This window comes from Dermochelys coriacea, chromosome 15, assembly GCF_009764565.3.
Source record: "Dermochelys coriacea isolate rDerCor1 chromosome 15, rDerCor1.pri.v4, whole genome shotgun sequence".
Classification (NCBI taxonomy): Eukaryota; Metazoa; Chordata; order Testudines; family Dermochelyidae; genus Dermochelys; species Dermochelys coriacea.
Window position 1 is genome coordinate 21,487,725 of NC_050082.1, and position 22,309 is coordinate 21,510,033.

The window sequence follows — 22,309 nt, forward strand, 5'->3', positions numbered from 1 at the left end:
AGAGACATCAAGAAGTCATCAAATCCAGTTCCCTGCACTGAGGCAGGACCAAGTAAACCTAGAGTATCCCCGACAGGTGTTTGTCCAACCTGTTCTTAAAAACCTCCAGTGATGGAGATTCCACAACCTCCCTTGGAAGCTTATTCCAGAGTTTAACTGCCCTTGTAGTTGGAATTTTTCCTAATCTCTAACCTAAATCCCCCTTCCTGCAGATTAAGCCCTTACTTCTTGTCCTAATTTTAGTGGAGTGGAGAACAATTGATCACATTCCTCTTTATAACAGCCCTTAATGCATTTAAAGACTGTTATGAGGTCCCCCCCAGCCCCACCCTTCAGTCTTCTTTTCTCAGACTAAACATGCCCAGTTTTTTAACCTTTCCTTATAGGTCAGGTTTCTAAACTTTCATTATTTTTGTTGCTCTCCTCTGGACTCTCTGATTTGTCCACAGCTTTCCTAAAGTGTGGTGTCCAGAACTGGACACAGTACTCCAGCTGAGGCCTCTCCAGTACCAAATAGAGCAGTACAATTATCTCCCGAGTCTAACGTACAGTGTTCCTATTAATACACCCCAGAATGATATTAGCCTTGTCACAATTTCATCACATTGTTGATTTATAGCCACCTAGCCAGTTATTCCATATTTTGAAGTTGTGCATTTGATTTTTCCTTCCTAACTTCAATACTTTGCACTTATCTTTATTGAATTTCATTTTGTTGAATTCAGACCAGTTCTCCAATTTTCCAAGATCATTTTGAATTCCAATCCTATCTTCCAAAGTGTTTGCAACCCCTCCCAGCTTGCTGTCATCTGCATGTTTTGTTAAGCATACTCTCTACTCCATTATTCAAGTCATTAATGAAAAAATAGAATAGAAACCGGATACAGGACTGACTCCTGCATGTCCCTGCTAGATACATCCCCCCAATTTGACAGTGTATCTCTAGAGGTCAAATTCACCTCTGTGCAGAAAGCCACACCAAAGTTTACTAACCACTTAAGAACCACTTAATCCCTAAAAAAGAGATTAAGTGGAACATAAGTGGTTCTTAGGCATGGTGATAGTCCTCTTTACAGGTGTGAATTTCACTCTAGGGTTAAAGATCACATGTGTTTTGTGGGTGATTCTACATTGTGGATGTAGCATGAATTATTCTTCTCTCATATAGAGTTGTTTGACAATGTTTATAACTCCATTAGGCCAGATGGTAATGTCACTTGCACAAGTGTAAATCTGGAAGCGGCACCATTAAAGTCAGTGGAGTTGCATCAGTGTGAGAGAGATCAGAATCAGGCCTATTTATTTCAGGGAGGTTACTGTAGATTTACACTGGTGTAAGTGAGAAAAGAATCCAGCCCAGAGAGCAATGCTGCCAACTTTTGTGATTTTTATCATAAGTCTTCTGCTATTTGGTGGTGGTTTTCTTAAATCCGCATCTCCTAGAGTCATATGACTACATGAGAATCTCAACTTCCTCTGTTAAAAAAAAAAGTTTCAAGTCCTCATGGTTGGAGAGAAAAGCTTAAAAATGTGAACCATTAAAACCTGAAGTCAAATAAAAAGACCCCAGATTCATTAATTTTTTTAAATGTCATGATTTTCAGGCGATACCTGACATAAGAATTTTGAATGCTTGCAGAGTCAATACATAGCAACCCACATGCTTTATACAAAGGACTCTGGTGCTCACCACTGGTCAAACCTATAAACGCTTCTTAACTAGTATGACAGCTACAGCACTGATAGGCATCTGTGCTAACTGCAGAGTCATTGTTCAAGGTCGTTCATGGAAGTTGATTCTAGACACGGAAGTTGAAACTAGACAAAATCAGACTAGAAATAAAAGGTGTACATTTTTAGCAGTCAGGGTAATTAATTATTGGAACAACTTACCACGGATTGTGATGTATTTTCCATCACTGGCAATTTTTGAAGCAAGAATGAATTTCTCCACCCCTAAAAGATATGTTCTAGTTCAAACAGGAATCAATTCAGGGAAGTCCTACGACCTGTTGTATGCAGAAGGTCAGAATAGATTATCAAAGTGGCCTCTTCTGGCTTTTTAAACTATGACACACCAAGAATTGGGGGCAGCAGCATTTCTGTGTCCCTGTATAAAAACAAATGTCTGTAGTATTCTATACTAATGGTCCAAACCATGGCAGCTTACAGTAGTACAGCTACATTTTATGGGGCCAGGGCTGTAGAACTTTGAAATCAGGGTCCCTAGCCTAGCAAATCTGGGTATTTCTTTCAATGCACAGTTTAAATGGTAGGCTGCCAGGTCTTCCAATGCCTCAGGGCACCAGTGAGGAGATGTTTGGAGAAGCAATTCAGCATTCCAGGTTCTTTCCTGGTCAAAGTAGGTCTGTGATCTGCAGGGTCTTTCTGGTGGCTCTAAGCCACAATGCTGTTTATACGGCTTGTATCTGTGTGCTGATCTTTTCTCAACCTTTTAGTGTTTAATTATGCAGGCCTTTAACACAAACATAAACAGCACAAAGGGATGTCATAAACCCTCCTGGCAGCAAAGTACACAAGAATGTAACCGCACCATTACTAAAAAGACTTTTATCCCCACAGTGCACTCTGTGGGATTTTGCCAGTTTTTCAAATTCCTGTGAATGTGGGTTGTTTTCCCCCTCATAGTATTATGCAGGGGAACAGTTCTAGGGCACTCACTCTTTTTATATTCTCTAGGGCCAATGGCTGCCTTGTTAACCATTATAATGACTGACATTTATTGAGTACTATGACCCCAAACTCTGTAGAGGAGGAAGGACTGGTTGAGTGCTAGGGTGCTAGACTGGGCCTCCGAAGATCCAGTTTTAATTCCCTGCTTTGCCAAAGACTGCCTGCAACACCTCGGGCATGTCCTTTAGTGTCTCTGCTCCCTGTCTGTAAAATGAGTATAATTGCACTCCCCTACCTCAGAGGGGTATTATGAGGGTTAAATTTACTAAAGTTGCATCTGTATGCTGAGCACATAGCATACACTAGGAGCCCTTGCACTTCTCCATTCCCTGTGCGTCACCCTCCAATCCCCATTTATTTCAGGGAGTCTCTGTAACCCCCTCCAGCATGTGACCATGTGCCGGGGGTTGTGTATGTCTGTTTCCTTTTGTACCATTGGCCTCCATTTGCCCCACTTGTGGCAAGGGCTCTGTGTGGCCCCCTCCCTCCATATCCTTAGGAATGAGAGGGTATTTGAGTCTCCAGGCCCATTCATTTCTAATACTCTATGCTAGGACTGCCAGCAAGGATGCCAGTTGTGGTGCTTTCTGTGATATGGATAGTTGTCCATTAGGATCTGCATAGAGAATGCATCTCAGGGGGTGTGTACACAGCATTTTGGAGAGAGCCTCCCAATGTGGGTTGATGGACATAGGCTAGTGCTCTGCAAATAGCTCTTTAGACAGTGCTTTGAAATTGTGGTTCTAGCTGGATCTTGGGCTCTGAAGCCCACCCCCCTCTTTAAGTTTCAGAGCACGAGCTCCAGCCCAAGCTGCACCTTCAAAACGCTGTCTATAGAGCTATTTGTAGAGCGCTAACGCAAGCCTGCTAGCCCAAGTCTCTCAACCTGAGCTGGGAATCTTGCTCCAAAATGCTACATAAATATATCCTTATATGCCATAAAACAACCATCACCTGGTCACTACCAGCCTGGGATGGATTCACATCAGCTTCCTAGAGGCTAAAGTTTCTGTAGCCATTATCAATACTAGGACCTTGGCTTAATGATGCCTGAAGGAAGATCCCTTTAGTGTAGTCATAAAACACGTTGTAGGGAGAGTGCTTGTAATATGCCCACTGGCTCCAAGATGAGCAGAGTTGAGCCAGTGCAGAATGCTTTGGGAATTCCGATTCTTAGATTCTGCAGCAATGGGCACTAGAGGCAAAACGCTAATCTGGCAGGCATAAATAAAGGGCTTCAGTCCCCAGAGGTGCCAGGTTGGACTAAATTCACACAAATATTTAAAAATAAGTACATGTATGTAACAAGTAGGAGAGACAGTGTGATTCAGTGGACAGGACACTGGATGAGTCTCCAGAGCCCTAGTCTATTCCCACCTCTGACTCTAGCATGCTGTTTAACCTTTGGAAAATCTCTTAATCTCTCTGGTTTTGCTTCCCATTTGTTTGCCTTGACTATTTAGACTGTAATCTCTTGGAGGGACTGTCTCTTACCATGTGTATGTACCATGTCTTGCATAACAGGGTCTAGTCTTGGCCAGGACGTCTAAGCGTCGCTATTGTACTACTCCCCCTAACTCTTTATCCAACAAGGATTTGGGGAATAATTGTAAGATATTTCTATGTGCCTGATATGATTGAGCTGGTCAAGAACACTGAAACAAATATGAAAGCAGTTCAATTACTTGCTATCTGCCTTTGCAAATACTCCAGGTTCCCACAAGAGTCATGTTGTGATTGCATGAGATTGGATCCTGATGCTGAATGTTTCCAAATTTTCTCTAGCATTTTGAACTTCTAAACTCTCCTTTCCTTTCAACAGTGACCGAGAGTCGAGGCATCCTGGAGAGTATACAGAGATTTTCTTTGCTGCCAACTTATCTGCCTGTGAGCTATCGTATCCACAATGCGGATGTTTTCTTCTTTCTTAAGGAAGCCAACCAGGATATCATGAGGAACTCTAGTTTGCAATCCAGGGTGGAGTCCTTCCTAATCTATAAATCCAAGAGGCCACCTGTATTAAATGCCAGCTATGGACCCTTTTCCGTTGAACAAATAGTGCCGCAGGACCTAATGTTGTCTTCAAATCCATTTGGATCCACTAACAAGTTTTCCTTTAATTGGAAACTCAAAACCTACATCTTGAGTAACAAAATTTACCTGAGCAAGCCCAGAGTCCAGATCCTTTTCTACATTGTGGGCAGGGACTGGGATGACTACAGTACCACAGAGAGGCTGCCTTGCCTGCGTGTGTTTGCCTTCCGTGAGACGAGGGAAGTCCGAGGCAGCTGCAGGCTGAAGGGGGATCTGGGATTGTGCGTGGCAGAGCTGGAACTCCTGCCGAGCTGGTTTAACCCCCCCACGGTCGTGGCTGGCCGCAAGAAAGTGACAGATCAGTCTGAAGGGAGCCCTGTGGAACTTTACTACACCATCCAGCCCGGGGATGAGACTGGGGAGTGCACTAAGGAGGACGTAAGGAAAAGTAATGGGATCAGACTGGGAGGGAATGACATTGATGAATCAGTACCTCCTTTGCAGAGAATTGGAAGTGTTTTCCTTTACCAGACATATGGTGGCCCTTCCTTAAGTGAAATGAGGTTGGATAACAACATTGCCATCCAATATATACCAAAGACTGTCAAACAAGGGGATATTTTGACTTTCCTTGTGTCTATCAATAAAAATTCAACAGCGGACCAGTTCACACTGAGGTAAGTTCTTTCTAAATTCCTCTGTTAAACTGAAAATCAGATGGCAGGGGTTTTTGTTGTTGCTTTTGTTGTATGGGAAGTCACTTTCGCAAGGGTAAATTGATGGTTGCTTTCATTGATTTAAACAGTGTTTGTTTGTTTGAGTCAATCTAGCAAATGTTGCCTTCTTTCTTTTCTAGTATCCAGTCAAATATAGAGTGACCTGGCTAAGGAACAGTCTCTGTATGAGAGGCCGGCTGCCTTTGAGCAACTTCTGAGTAGTGCAAATGGGACATTTGAGAGCCATTTACTTGTCAGTAGGAAAAACTGCAAATTTTCACCTGACCTGGATCTTGCAGAGCTCCTAGAGCAGTGATACTCAGACTGAGGCTTGGGAGCCGCAAATGGCTCTGTCTCCTGTGGCTCTTTGCAGCATATGATATTAAAACACGATGTGATTTAATTATTAACCAATCAGGATGCTTTAAGTAGGTTATCAACCAATTGTAGAATACTTGGTCATTTTGCTGTGGGGAAAAAAATGTAATGAATAGTAAATGAATCAATGAATTCACATGACTGTGGCTCTTTTGGGTAATGTTGATCGTTAATTTGGCTCCTGAATAACGGAGATCTGAATATCACTGTCCCAGACATAACTTGATCTCTCATTAGAGCCTCTTGTTAAAATGACTACATGCCCCCCAACCCTGCCTGGCCTGTAAACCCTATTAGGTTGTTTAATATTGTCTTTTCAGGAATCCCAAACATCCCAGGATTAAAATAAAATATTTTTTTTCCTCAACCCAAGTGAGAAGTTCCTTAGTTTTAACAAAAACTGTAGCTTGCAGTGCACCATTGCTCTGTTGTACTTGGTTGCTTCTTTGGCAGCCCAGGATTTCAGGTCATACTGTAGCAAACTTGGAGTGCTTAAAGTGCATCAGGAAATTAACCAGAAGGCTTCAGTGGACAGTAAATTCACACTACATGCAAGTGACGTTTTCCCCAGTGGATTCTCTAGTTTCAAGCTTGTCACTCTCTCTGTACCAACAGCTTGAACTACCATGGAAGAGAGGTGCACAAGGTTAATTTCAGTCTATTATTCCCTACCAATGAGTGATGTCACTTCTCTTAGTGACAGGTTTCAGAGTGGTAGCCGTGTTAGTCTGTATCAGCAAAAAAAATGAGGAACCTTAGAGACTAACAAATTTATTTGGGCATAAGCTTTCGTGGGTTAAAACCCACTTCATCGGATGCGTGCAGTGGAAACTACAGTAGGAAGATATATATTCACAGAGAACATGAAAAAATGGGTGTTGCCATACCAACTGTAACGAGACTAATCAATTAAGGAGGACTATTATCAACAGGAGAAAACAAACTTTTGTAGTGATAATCAGGATGGCCCATTTCAAACAGCTGACAAGGAAGTGTGAATAACAGTAGGGGAAAAATTAACATGGGGAAATAGCTTTTACTTTTTGTAATGACCCATCCACCACCAGACTTTATTCAAGCCTAATTTAATGGTGTCCAGTTTGCAAATTAATTCCAATTCTGCAGTTTCTCGTTGGAGTCTGTTTCTGAATTTTTTTGTTGAAGAATTGCGACCTTTAGGTCTGAAATTGAGTGACCAGGGAGGTTGAAGTGTTCTCCGACTGGTTTTGGAATGTTATAATTCTTGACATCTGATTTGTGTCCATTTATTCTTTTGCGTAGAGATTATCCGGTTTGGCCAATGTACATGGCAGAGGGGCATTCCTGGCACATGATGGCATATATCATGTAGATGAGCAGGTGAACGAGCCTCTGATGGTGTGGCTGATGTGATTAGGTTCTATGATGGTGTCCCTTGAATAGATATGTGGACAGAGTTGGCAACGGACTTTGTTGCTAGGATAGGTTCCTGGGTTAGTGTTTTTGTTGTGTGGTGTGTGGTTGCTGGTGAGTATTTGCTTCAGATTGGGGGGCTGTCTGTAAGCGAGGACTGGCCTGTCTCCCAAGATCTGTGAGAGTGAGAGATTGTCCTTCAGGATAGGTTGTAGATCCTTGATAATGCGCTGGAGAGGTTTTAGTTGGTGGCTGAAGGTGACGGCTAGTGGTATTCTGTTACTTTCTCTGTTGGGCCTGTCCCGGAATAGGTGACTTCTGGGAATTCTTCTGGCTCTGTCAATCAGTTTCTTCACTTCAGTAGGTGGGTATTGTAGTTTTAAGAATGCTTGATAGAGATCTTGTAGGTGTTTGTCTCCGTCTGAGGGATTGGAGCAAATGTGGTTGTATCTTAGAGCTTGGCTTTGGACAATGGATCGCATGATGTGGTCTGGATGAAAGCGGCGAGGCATGTAGGTAAATATAGCAGTCAGTAGGTTTCCGTTATAAGGTGGTGTTTATGTGACCATCGCTTATTAGCACCGTAGTGTCCAGGAAGTGGATCTCTTGTGTGGACTGGTCCAGGCTGAGGTTAATGGTGGGACAGAAATAGTTGAAATCATGGTGGAATTCTTCAAGGGCTTCTTTTCCATGGGTCCAGATGATGAAGATGTCATCAATGTAGCGTAAGTAGAGTAGGGGCGTTAGGGGATGAGAGCTGAGGAAGCTGTTCTAAGTCAGCCATAAAAATGTTGGCATACTGTGGGGCCATGTGGGTACCCATAGCAGTGCCGCTGACTTGAAGGTATACATTGTATCTCTTAGTGTTGGAAGTAAATGTCATAGTCTATAGTCTAGACTTCTGAGACTGAATACCTAAGACTGTGCTCTGTGATATGTCTTTCTGGGCATGCTGTAGAGATGAGCTGCAGCACACAGATTCAGGGAACATTCAAGCACTGTGAGAAGCACCATATGAGCATTCAAGCACCATATGAGAAGATACCTCCCTCTTGGCAAGCAGTTTACTGTCCACTGTAACAAATATCTTAGGCAGACACTCCATAGTCAGCAGCTTCTCTGCAAGGTATAAACATTGGGCATAGAACTCAGCACCTTCTACTCCAAAAACACTTTCCAAAGTCTTAGTGCTCTGACTTGAGGTAAAAAGAAACCTCCATTCTCTGCCAGTTGTATTAACTTGAACCCCAAATTATCTAAAGCTACCTCAGCTGCTCAGAAATCTGAATTATAAACCAGCACAAGGCTGAAATGGATCCTGATCTCCCAAAGTGAGGAAATATTGGGCCTGATTCTTCATTCAGTTACGCAGGTTTAATTCCACAGAAGTCAATGGAGTAGTGCCAGTGTAAAAGTGGTGGGAGTTAAGGACAGGGTGTGTTATTTTTCTGCCACCAAATGAGATTATTTTCCTCCTTGAAGTGTGCAAGATATGGACTGGGTGAGCTAGGTGGCTTCTGCTGTCTGACGCTGTAAAATCGCTCTTTCTGCTTTGTATATGCTAGTTAAAGCTGGTATTTGGTAAGTGTGACTAGGACATCCAGTAACTCCTTACAGTACCTACCATTTGTTGAAAACATCACTCGTTTTTTGAGACCAAAAGGAAGCAGTCTGGATCTTGGGCAGATTAACTCATCCATGAGCTATTAACAGGCAGGGAGTTTGCATTCTTTACAGACAGAAAAGGAGTACTTGTGGCACTTTAGAGACTAACAAATTTATTTGAGCATAAGCTTTCGTGAGCTACAGCTCACTTCATTGGATGCATTACTCCATCCGATGAAGTGAGCTGTAGGTCACGAAAGCTTATGCTCAAATACATTTGTTAGTCTCTAAGGTGCCACAAGTACTCCTTTTTTTTTTTTTTTTGCGAATACAGACTAACACGGCTGCTACTCTGAAATCTTTACAGACAGTAATTCATTACCCACTCATCTCTAGTTATTGTGTACTTGTGATTTTAGGAGAATATGACTTCAGACACGCATGGAAATTACTACTATGCTTGAAAATTGGTTTAATTATAAAGATTATAGACCTTTTCAGTCTAAAGGAGAATAAATACAACCACTTTTCTTAATTGTGTTTACATTGAGAATTTAGGGCCTAAAAAGTTGATATTGAAGCACTTATGTGCTAATTAACTGTGATCCTTAAAAAGTAGAGCTGGCCGGAGGATGACAATTCATAAAGGATTTTTAAATCTGGCTTTGTTTTTCATGTGAATGAAATGCAAAAACTTCAGAATTCTGGGGAAAAAATTGTTAGCATTGATTGAAATGCTTGGTTTTGTGTTTTATTTTATAATAAAATACAAAATTAGAAAAAAAATCATTTCAAAACAAAGATATCAAAATGGGACATTTTGGCATTATTATAATTTTTTGAAAAAAAATTTTTTTTGCCAAAATCATGTTGATTTCATGAAGCATTTCAATTTCAATGGAACTGTATTTCCTTTGAAAAACGGTCCTGTTGAAGTTTTTCCAGTTAGTGGAACTTAAAAGAAAGGCCTGCTGTAGTAGCAAAGTGGTTAAATGTATTTCTGAAGCATCTCTGCCTGTCTGTCTCTAATTTAGCTACCATAGCTCTAATTTACTTTTTTTAATATCTCTGTCATCACAGTAGTATCTAAGTTCCCCTTTTGCCCCTCAGTGAAATACACGGAGCTAACTCAGAGTTTGGGGAGCTACTGTTTGTGTATGTCTTGTGGCATAGGTCAGCAAGCAACCACTAGAGGAGGGTGAAGAAAGGACAAACGCTGAGGTCTATTCATTAGTTCTGGGGAGAGTCACCCCTGTGTCAAGGACTAGTGTAACCCCAGTTGTTGAGCGGGGAATAGTGCTTGGTTGCTAGCCCTCTGCACAGGAGTGAATTTCACCATCTGTGATTACCCCTTGGAGCAGCATAGCAATATTTAATACAGGCATTTTTCTGTTTGTAATATAATTTTGGGGAGGAGAGGGGAGAACTGAGGCAAAGATTTACAAAGATGCCGATGGCTCTGGTGTCCAATTCCTTTTGGACTGGGCCTGCAGTTCCCTCATGTGTCTTTGAAAATCCTACGCTGAGCATTCAGACATGCTAAGGATCCCACTGCGAGATGTAGTGCTCCAAAACTCAGGGTAAATTTAGGCTGTACATTATGAACATCTTCCTGATATTGAGCTGTGTTAGGCTGTATAATCGTGGGGGAAGCCTAGTCACTTGGGCTGTTTAAAAGTAGACTGGACACTGTAGCAAAAATATTCTGAAGGGAACAATCCTCCACTGGTCCCCAGGAGGTGGATGGTGTGGCTTAATAGGTCTCTTCCATCTCAAACATTCGTGGTGCTATCAAAGATTTGCATACAAGGCTGCAATAGAATAAGTGCAGGCATATATAGACATCCTCTTAGCGTTCATTTTGCTGGTATTCTAAATGCCAAGGATCTAGGAGTTAAAAGACATTAATGGCAGGGCAGTTTAAATCTCTCTCAAACCCTACCCTGTGACTGAAGTAAGATTTCCTATCATAAAATAGGACCTGACATGTCAGTCTAATATATCATTATATAGCATGACCCTGCCTTGCACTTTACCAGTTTCAGTACTGGTAATTTGCAGTCTAGCAATCTCTTCTGATTTCAGAATGCACAGTGCTGTGTGTGAGTAATAGAAACCATCACAGCCTTTTCCTCAAAACTAATTGTTTTCAAATCACTGAAATTTTGAAATCTGTAGTGGAAATGTGTGGGCTTCAGAGGGGGCTCCTGCCCACTCTGTAAACATGAAGGCACAAATGGCAGGGTTAAGGCTGGACCCATTGCTCCTTAATTCCATCGCTGGGAAAGGAGCAGGGGGAAGCAGGAATAGCTGCTGACACCTAGCATTAGGAACAACCAATTAAAAATGCACCAATCCCCAGTAGCTCAACATAGTAGAATAAGATCCAGCAAGAGTGAAACCCAGCAGGAATGACAATGTCCCTTCAAATCCCAGTCAGTGGAGCTCTTAGATTATAATAAATGCACAATTTTTACTGGATAATAATAATAAAAAAACTTGTGAGTGAATGCAAGATGCAGAAGAGTGAGGTACCACAGACCCAAGCCAGTCTTCCACATGCATTTCTTCCTGTGCACCAGAACCCTTGCTACTAACTAGTGAACTGCAAATGGACCATATGGATACACAACCAGACCTTTTGCGAAATCTCATTCTAGCCTTTGACCCTCCAATAGTCCCCTAGTTTTCTCCCTTTGACTCCCCAGTTGTACACAGCTACAGCTGTGCTTCCGCTGCTTTTGATTTTCCAAACATAATCTTCCCTTCGCAATGGTAGTGGCAGCAGGATCTTCAGGAGAAGGATACCAGTCCTTGTCCACTCCTATAGCTCTAACACAAATTAGGGGCTTGATGAAGAAATTACTGGATGAAGTTGTTTGGCCTGTGTTATGCAAGAGGTCAGACCAGACAGTCATTATGGTCCCTTCTTACCTTTAAAATCTATGAATCCATTGTCCCTGATTAGGGGGAAATGATGTCTATATTTCACCCAAACTCTGCCCACAATTCAAATGTAGTTGGACATTTCAGCTTTAAAAATAGCAGCAGCAAAATAATTAACAATATTGATATTAAATTGTCATCATTAAGCTTTAGAGTTTACAAGGAACAGCAACAAGACTCAGTATATCAGCTGCTAGACATTTCTAGGCTTCTGCACCTGTCCTGCAAAGTACATGGAGGGGCAAAGAATTGACCTGTCTGAATATGAACGAAGATGGACAAGTTCATTTCATTCTGAGAGTCAGGGAAGGTTTGGTCTGGCTGTGAAACCTGATCACACTCAGTTTCACTTATGATCTAAATGAGCATTTGAACTCAAAACTTCAAGGATGCATGGATCCCTTGGCCTGCCTAGCCCCAGATGCATGCTCTTTTTGACTACTTCGCAACCATATCCTGCCAGTTTGTGGCCATGCAGGATCAAAGTCAGGTCTTGCATACATGGGACTGAAGTATACAGCCATGAATAGTAAAAGCAGTCACTCAACACTTGCACATCTACACAGCAGTTCACTGTTCAAACTGTTGCACTTTGTAAATGATAACATGTTGAAGGTGGAGCTGGTTGGGAACTTTTTGTTGGAAAAACTGATTAGTAATATATTGGTTTTGATCGTTCAGAGAAGGTTTCAGTCCAGGATGGAATTTCTGGTCAAAATCAAGAGAGACCCATTTCAGCATAGCCAATAGCTCCAGTGATTAGGGCACTCACCAGGGATGTGTGGGAGCCCTAGGTTCAAGTCCCTGGTCTTGAACTTGAGTCTCTACATCCCAGATGAATACCCTTAACCAGTGGGCTATTGATTCTGGAGTGGGAGTCTCTCTGTTTTTCATGAAAATTTTCATAAAGTCTTGGTTTTATTCCACATCAACAAATGTCAAAATGTCCAAGTTTTTTTACCGAATGGAATTCATGTCTCCCAGCCACCCCTTATTTGAAGCCATATGTGCACACAGCACCATACTCCGGCGATTGCAGGTATGTATCCCTGAGTGCCTTGCACTGGCTTCCAGGCTCTCACTGCTCTGAGCAGTTTTTATAGTGTATTGTGGGATACCTCCTGTAGGCTAGAGGAATTGTGAGAGGAAGGGGTTCGACTGCCATAATCCCACTTGCTGTAGCTCAGAATTCAACTGATGCCTGGCCCGTTGCCAAACTACTCTCAATCAGCATGGAGGAGGCCCAGAGGGATGCTGCATTCCTGTCCCTTACGGAGATTGAAAAGCAGATCCTGCCACACTTGAGAGCTTTAGGCTGCACTGTCAGATTGTGCATAAGAACGAGGAAATGAAACAGACTAGAAACAAGGTTGTCCAAACTGAGTAAAGTGCAGAATAGAAAGATGCAGTTTAAATAGTGAAAAGCACATTAGTTTATTATTTTAAAAAATTCTGATGGCTTTAATAGATTATTAGGAACACAAACAAGACAAATAGGTGTTTGGTTTTTTTTACAATTTTAAATAATTACCAAATCCTGTGCTAAATTACACCAGCATAAATCCAGAGAGAAAGTCTGCTGTGATTCAGAGGGCTTATCTAGATGAACAGTTGGAGTGGCAAGCTGGGGTGTAAGTCTATAGCACACTAGTTTGCCTTGGACTAACTGTCCATGTGAACCCTGCTGCCGGGCACTAAAAGTTCCCTGGTGTACTCTGGCCTACTCCCCAGTAGATTAACGTACATTAGGGAGGTTTGGGCCTGCAGTAGCAAGGGCCACATGGACAGCACAGCACGCTAGTGCGCTGTCAATTTACACTCCGGCTTGCCGTGCACTTACTGTTCATCTAAACAAGCCTAGCGTTTTTCTCAGTCCATGGTTCTGAACAAAAGTGTTCCTGTAACAATGAAAGTCTACCTGACAGAATTGCATGGACCAACAGTTCTGTTCATTGCCCAAGCACTGTGTTTTGATGAAACCCAAATGACATGCTTAGTGTTTGCCCATCTTGAAATTAGTTTATGATCTGTGAAAATTAAGTTTTCGAAAACTTTTAATTTAAAAAAAAAAAAAAGTTTCTACCAAACAGTGCAGCTGTTCTCACTCCCTTTCAATTAAAATGCAATGGTGCAAGGTTGGCCACTCGTGCATATATGGTTTCTTTAGAAAGACGGAACAAAAAGTTAGGAAACGTTTTATGAAACTGTTAACAAGGACCCAAGTTAAGGTCCATCGATTGTGTGCACATAATGGCATGTTAATTTCCATGAAAATGGATCCACCCGCCCATGCAGCATGCACTGTTCCCTTCTACTTTCTAACAATATATTTCCTTTTTATAACTTGTAACGCTGTTATTTGAAGAACAAGGTAAATAATGGGCCATATCCTCGGCTGGCATACATTGGTTTACACCAGTGGAGGAGCTGGCTTAATAGAGTTCTAATTCTCCAGTGTCACCAACTCTTGTGATTTTTTTTAATTGCAAGTCTTAAGATATTTGGTGGGGGATTTTCTTACAGTCCCAGCTCCCAGAGTCATGTGATCATTTTAGAACTTCCTCTTTCATTTGAAAAGGAAAAGTCAGGTTCTAGCCCTCAGTGCTGACGGGGAAAAACATGAAACATGATTGGCTCAATAATCCAGAAGGCAAATAAAGACATTTGTTATTTTTAAGCCAGTCAGATGATTTTTTAAGCCAACTTCCTGATTGTTTGGGATTGGCAATACTTGTGTTCAGAATATGGCAGTCACCCACATCCATGAACCAGAACCAGAGCTACGTTTGAGGGGAAAAATGTTCTTTTTGCTCAGTTGCACATAATTTGTAGGTGTGGGTCAGCTGTTATTCTCAGGCTCACAGTGTTACTGGGGTCTAGACCACCCTACTCCACCAACAACAATACTGGGACTCTTCCACAGTGATGAAACACAATGTATTACACAAGAAGGATGGAGTTGCCAAATGGTTTCTCCAGGTGATAAATTTAATCAAGGTGCCTTTCTGTGCAGGTGCACATTAGAGTTCTCTTAATGCCATGAAAAAAGAGCAGAAGATTGTTCTGGCCAAAGATCCCTCCAAAGAGATGGATTTAGGACGTTACACACTTGGCTTTTTTTTCACGAAGGTGGCTACACCCTCCTCAACAAAATGTGAAAACCTATTGAGGCCCTATTGCTCACTCAATTCTAGGGGAGTTGGGCATCTCCTCTGCCTTTTTCAACACTCCTCTACCCTGCAGTTATAGTATCTGCCTGCTGGAAGAAGGAGACATCCAGTCTCAGTAGCTCTGCCCAAGCAGAGTATATGGTACACTGGTTGGCTTGCCCTGTACACCTTGACAGGGGAAAGTAGCCAGTGAAGGGGAAGCCCTGTGCAAGATTCCTTTCTCAGCCGAGACCCTCGTATGGCCAAAGTTTTGCTAGCAGTGGTAGGGGCTGTCCCTCCCTTCTCCCTCGCTGTCAAAGTTGTGACTATTTGTTGTTCACATAAAATGGTTGCTGCATTTTCTGTTCACCGTGACAACGTGCACAACTAAGTGTTACTTAGTAGAGTGAGTGTCACGTGTATGGTAGGCGCCCTATAAAACCAAATTTGGTTTTGTTTTATAACTCTGTTAACAGTAACAAGAGATGGGTGCAGATGGCTGAACTGAAAATGTACCCCTGACCCTATCACAATGCGAGCAAACAAGAGTTGAGAGGTTGTTAGCAGAGAGGGGAGGAACAAGATGTGAGAAGTTTTTTCACTGTTCAGAATGAAATCATGTGGCTGTCGTCTAATATGTGAATCAGAAAAATGCAGGGCCACATAACAAAGCTAGTCATGGCATCAGCTTTTTTCATGTGTAAAGGTAACTCAGTGTAGAGGAGGTATGTGTTTCAAGATCCTGTGTTGTCACCAGAGAGATTTTCTAGAGGTTGCTACTCAAGCTGTGGTTACGCCCTAAGAAACCCAGGGCTGTATCCTGCTCTGCTTATTTGGGGGTGTCATAAATATAAAGGGAAGGGTAAACACCTTTAAATCCCTCCTGGCCAGAGGAAAAACCCTTTCACCTGTAAAGGGTTAAGAAGCTAGGATAACCTTGCTGGCACCTGACCAAAATGACCAATGAGGAGACAAGATACTTTCAAAGCTGAATGGGGGGAGAGAAACAAAGGTTCTCTCTGTCTGTGTGATGTTTTTGCCAGGAACAGAACAGGAATGGAGTCTTAGAACTTAGTAAGTAATCTAGCTAGATATGCGTTAGATTCTGTTTTGTTTAAATGGCTGATAAAATAAGTTGTGCTGAATGGAATGGATATTCCTGTTATTGTGTCTTTTTGTAACTTAAGGTTTTGCCTAGAGGGATTCTCTATGTTTTGAATCTGATTACCCTGTAAGGTATTTACCATCCTGATTTTACAGAGGTGATTCTTTTACTTCTTCTTCAATTAAAATTCTTCTTTTAAGATTGCTTTTTCATTGTTCGTAAGATCCAAGGGTTTGGGTCTGTGTTCACCTATGCAAATTGGTGAGGATTTTTATCAAGCCTTCCCCAGGAAAGGGGGTGTAGGGTTTGGGGAGGATTTTGGGGGGAAAGACGTTTCTAAGCGGGCTCTTTCCTTGTTATATATTTTTAGACGCTTGGTGGTGGCAGCAATAAAGTCTAAGGGGAAAAGGTAAAATAGTTTGTACCTTGGGGAAGTTTTAACCTAAGCTGGTAAAAATAAGTTTAGGGGGTTTTTCATGCAGGTTCCCACATCTGTACCCTAGAGTTCAGAGTGGGGAAGGAACTTTGACAGGGGGGCACTAGGAATATAAAGGAAAATCTCAGTTTTTGGGGAGGGGGAGAGAAATTCCTAGTTCTCTTTCTTGCAAAGGCAGTAGTGACAATATAAGGCGATATAACCCAATTGCTGGGATTGAATGAAACAAGCAGCTGGGCTCCACTTGTGCAGCTGGAAGCTGTGAGGACCTAACAATTATGCATGCACACACGCAATCAATTTGTATGTAAAATCAATGACAGTTAAGGGTGTATTCCAGAGAATTTCACTAACCTGCCCCAGAATCCTTGGGCTAGCCCTGTGCAAAGTGGGGTGAGACTAGTGAGAAAGAATTAGTCGTGACTTTGGGGGCGAGGGGTGGCCCTGGCAAAAAAATCCCTTTGCAGGCCAGCACAAAGATGGTGAGTCCAGCTTTGATGCAATAAGTTCCAAGGAGGATGCTTTTGTGGTTAAGGCAGTGGACTTAGACTCAGGGATTTAGGTTCAGTACCCAATGGTGCCACAAGCTTCCTGTGTGACCTTGGGCAAGTGTCAGGGCCAGGGCATAGGTGGCCTGGCATAGGGGTTAGTATCAGGCACAGACCAAGGATCCAGGAGCCAATTACTAGGAATCAGGGCAAGTTGGAACACCAGGAATCAGATCAAATCTGACTGGAAGGCCAGGGCATAGAGACAACTATCGGGGTCAGGTTGGGTCAGGTTACTGAGATCAGGATTGTGTGACGGTATCAGAGGGAAGAAACAGGAAAACACCAGGAAGCAGTCTGTGGCAGGATGGAGCTCAGTTGTTCATACAACTTCCTCTTGCCTCTTCTGGGTTAAATAAGGGCTCAGGCCCAATTAGGAGTATTGGAGCTTTGCCACTCAGAGTGTAGGGGCGGGGCTTGTGCCCCAGTCTGACTTCACGAGCCCTGGTCCCAGCTGCTGTCTGTGAGATGCTGGATGAAGGATTGGAGGAGGGTGATGACTACCAGCACCCCCACAGACCCAGGTTTAAGGCCCTGGGCCCAGACAGCAAGTCAGTTAGGCCAGGTGTGTGCTACCAAGTTTTGTCAGCATAGCTATTTTGGTGAGGGGTGGACAAAAATCTACCCACTAGCAACATAGCTATGCTGTCACAACACCCGATGTAGTCGTAGCTATGGCGGCAGAAAAGTGTTTCTGTCAGCATAGGAGGATGTCATTCGGGGAAGCGGTGTAACTATGCTGACAAAAAAACGCCTTCTGTCATCACAAACTGCATCTACTCTAAAGGACTCTGCTGGTATATAGCTATACCGGTAAAGCACGTGTAGTGTAGCCAATGCCTCAGTCGTTTATCTCAGCTCCCCATCTGTAAAATGGGGATAACATTAACACTAAATCCTTCCTCCCATTCATGATCTGTGATGTCTGCTTGGATTGTAAACTCATCCAGGCAGGGGCTGTTATGTGTGTGTACAGCACGCAGTACACTAGGGTCTCTTTGCATGACTATAATACAAAATCATAACACAGGGCACTGCATCTCTCTGCTGCTCTATCATGTTGGGCTCCTCCTCTGATCATCCTATAATATTGCACTCTGTAATAAAGGAAATATATACATTATTGGAACAGAGACATTTTCCCCCTTCTGTGGAACTAGCGGAGATATGAAAAGATAAGGTGGATGAGTTAGTATCTTTTACTGGACCAACTTCTGATGGTGAAAAAGACAAGCTTTTGAGCTACTCAGAGCTCTTATTCTCAGGGACCATTCAAGGTGAAGTGGTCTGTTAATACCCCTGCAGGACAAAGAAGTGGGGTTAGTGGGTAACAGATTGTTGTAATAAGCCATAAATCCAGTGGCTTTATTAAGACCGTGTTTTTTAGTGTCTAGCAAAGTTATGCATTGACGCTTCTAGGCTTGCCTTTTGAAGGTATTATTACATAGATTTATTTTGAGGACAAAAACAGAAAGGTCAGATCCGGAGTGATCATTTTGTGAAAGGTATTTGCCCTGGGGTGATATCATGATTTGTCTTTTAGCATTTTTCTGGTGCGAGTTAAATCAAGAGCATAGCAATTGATTTCACACACGTTGTTATTGGGGCATTTAGTGCTCTGGGTGAGATACACCACATGTTGGTATGATGGGCATATACAGGACCCATGGACCTTGAAAGGTGTGCTGTTGGGGATATTGATCACTGGAGCAGCGGTGATGTGTCTGCAGGTTCTGCATCTGTTGTCCCTTAGATATGTTAACTACTTGTGCTAAACAATCTGTTCCACATTGTATTTAGCTGTGGCACTCTAAGTACCTTTCCCAGACCTGAAAAAGAGTTCCATGTAGCTCAAAAGCTTGTCTTTCACCAACAGAAGTTGGTCCAATAAAAGATTTTACTTCACCTATCTTGTCTCTCTAATATCCTAGGACCAACACAGCTACAACAACACTGCAAGCAACAATATGCGATGATTGCATTTTTGATTCTGTTTTTTGAAACACAGTCACTTGTTTTTGGAAATCCTGTCTTGAGTGGCAGCAGGACTTGGCATCCGTATTCATAACACAAGGCCAAGGGCGGCTGGCAAAAAATGTTTTAACCATTGCTTTTGCTCCAGTGGACTGGAAATCATGGCTTGAACAGATGGAATATATAGGATATAAGGTCAAAAATGAGAGAAAACATTCAAAGAAAGCAATCGCAAGTCAAAACCTACTAATTCTGTCTTAGTAAAGTTTGTTTCATAAGAACTATGTTAAGGTTTAGGAAGTTCCTTGGGTGTGATTTGGACTGACAGAAGAAACTGACTCCAGGGGATACATATGCTAAATACAGACAAAAAGGTATCCTCATTATTTCCCATAGCAATTACATTTCACCCAGCACAGAGTTTAAAATAGTTAAACTTGAAATTTCTGGGTAGCCAACATTGATTTTGTTAAAGAAATGGCCCATAGAGACTGCACTTTGTTTTTTATGTGCTGGAAAGGTTAACATTCCCTTGAAAGTGTTGGGAGGCTGGGGGCAGTAGTGGCTGGGTGGGAGGGAAGGGCATACAGTGTAACAATGACAGAGAAGTATGAACTAGGGCTTTGAGTTCGCATGTAAACTAGGACTAGTGACTGAGCACTAAATCAGGAGTCACGAGCAACTGAGTTCTCACCTCAGCTCTCCCTCTGTGGCCTTGGTCAAGTCACTTAATCTTTTTATGCTGATCTTTTCCATAGCTAATATTATTAATGCTTTGAAAATTAGAAGTGCTATATAAATGCTGATGCTATCTGTATAGCAAAATACAGAACTATTACATGCCCAGCACTGTAAGTGATGAGATGCCATGTTTCCATAGCCTGTTTGTTCCCTTTTCTTTTGAATGTGAGTGTTACTTGTGCTTCCTGTTGTATTTTAACAGAGCATTTAAAAGAACCATGTAGAAGAATGAGTTCTGTGTGGTGCACTGTGTGTGATGGGAAAGTGGTTTAGAGGGAACACTGTAGCTCCAGGAATCTCCTGCAATTCCATCATGATATGGGGATGACTGAAACTCCCTGGGGCCAACACATCTGAGGTATGCGGCATGTTGTGCTGACCTATAGTTGTGCTGACCTATGCTTGTCACCATTTCATACACGGATGGCAGCAGAAGGTTTGTGCTGAACGTCAGCATAAAGCAAAAGAAACCACAGCCCCATTTAACAATACTTTGGGGAAATGCCTGCTTGCTGCCTCTTCTTCTTTCTCTTAGGACCCACCTCAATGCTTCCCTACGATCCTCTGATCGTACTATAACATTTTCATGGTGGACTTCACAAGAAGTAAAATGCATATGCTTTGCTACAGGCATCAAAGGGGTTAGCATGAAAACATCATGGAAGGCAAGAATTCAAACAGCACCTGGTGCTGTAGCTATTCCAGTTTTCCAAAAGATTACGCTGTGTTTATTTAAATTGAAAAGTAAATGTATGTTACATCATTGCATTGTGTGTGTCTGTTTTCCTGCTGGTTAGAATGTACAGGGACAACTGTCTCCCTTGGTTACCTGACTAAATCCACCTTCACTGTTCTTTCCTCAGTTCATCAGCCCTGCCAGAGGTACCTGCAATTAGAGGCTGGGAATAAAGAGAAGTCATTCCCCTGAAGGATGCAGTAATTTTCTCCTTTGTACACTACAGTATGGAGAAACAGACCATTTGTAAAGCCTAGACTGGTGCATTTGTTGAAGTGGGTTGAGATAAGCACTCAAAGTGTGAAGTCTCTCAATTGCTTTTTTCCCTCTCAGGATGATTATGTTTAAATGTGAGATATTTACTGGTACATTTGGAAGCAAATCTCTCCCCCGCCCTTCCCCCCCCGTGGAGTTTTCACCTCTCTCACCAGCCCAAGTGCATGCTTTTTTCCAGTCTACCAAGATAACTCATTTTACATGGTGATAGTCTTGCAGCATATTTAGGAGATAATGATATAAATGGAAAAGTCAGTTGCACTGAATTGAAAGAACTGTGGCTCTTATGTTCTAGATCAACTAGAAGCTTGCTGCAGTAATCACTGGATGAAATGCTATGGCCTGTCTTATGCAGGAGGTCAGACTAAAAGGTCATAATAGTCCTTCTGGATTTAAAATCTATGAAACTTGTTTTGTTAATGTTCTGTCTAGAGCAGGTTGGAGAAATGTGGATAGAACCACATTCAGTGGAAATAAGCAGTTCCTTCGGAATTAAAATGCTTCACAAATTCAGATCAGTTTTGCCAGAATTTGTTCTCAAGAAAAATAAAAAGGTGTGTGTATGTGCCGAAGTTCTGACAACGTTGAAATGTCCCATTTTGACATTTTTGGGACGAAACATTTCAATGTTTCCATTTTGAAATTACTTTTCATTTTTGGATTTTTTTAAATTTTGGATTAAATATGATCACATACTACCAACTTGAAAAACTCAAAATCAAAATGAAACATTCAGATTTTGCCTAAATAAAAGGCTTTGATCTATCCAAAACAAACTTTTTTGAGGGAATTTTCCTTTGTGGAGAATTTCAGATTTTTCAGTTGTTGTTCCTATTTGGAACTAAGCAAAATATCAGAATCTTTTGTGAAAATGAACTTCCATCACTCACACAGCTGTATTCTGTCCTGTGTCACTGCGCTTATTTGTCTTAAACAATCTGGTATTTCTTGATGCAGAGGGGAAATGGGAATGGAACAAATTTTAAGAGCTTTTTTCCCCACAAGGATTCTGCTTCCAGAGATGTGAATGTTTTATATGGAGTTGTAAGGGAGAGAACTAGGTATCTGTGCTGTTAGAGGAAGAAGTCTGAGATTACCAATCTGTATATGTGTATGTTAACCAATATTTACGAGAGATGTGGCTGGAACAGAGGAAACAGATAAAATTCAGTGGAGGAAAGAGAGCCTTGTAGTTCAGAGATGTGACGGGGAGCCAGGAGATCTGGTTCCATTTCTGGTTCGGCCATAGACTCCACTGTGTGACCTTCGGCAAGTTACTTAGGCCAAAATTTTCAAACTTTAGTCCTGTAAATTTAGGTACCTAAATACATCAAGTGTGCTTTTCAAAAGTGATGACCATCTGCAACTCCCAGTGAAGTCAATGGCAGTTGTGGGTGCTCATCACCTCTGGAATGAAGGTACTTTTTTTTTTTTAGGTGCCTAACGTTTGGTACCCAAGTTTGAAAAACATTAGCCTTATCCACTCTGTACCTCACTGTTCCCCAACTGCTCCCTGGAAACAACAATGCTCACATAACTGGATCGTTATGCTGACATTTATCAAGATCTGTGAAGTATT

General features: G+C 42.0%; 1 protein-coding gene across 2 annotated transcripts in view; it reads left to right on the plus strand.

Annotated features, from left to right (window-relative positions):
• TMEM132D (transmembrane protein 132D) overlaps nucleotides 1–22,309 on the plus strand; it is a 416,624-nt gene that overhangs the window by 107,016 nt on the left and 287,299 nt on the right. For both annotated transcript variants that reach the window (XM_038373445.2, XM_038373446.2), the window contains exon 2: nucleotides 4,517–5,405. In XM_038373445.2, coding sequence (XP_038229373.1) covers nucleotides 4,517–5,405 — 889 coding nt within the window. The remainder of the gene's footprint in view (nucleotides 1–4,516; nucleotides 5,406–22,309) is intronic.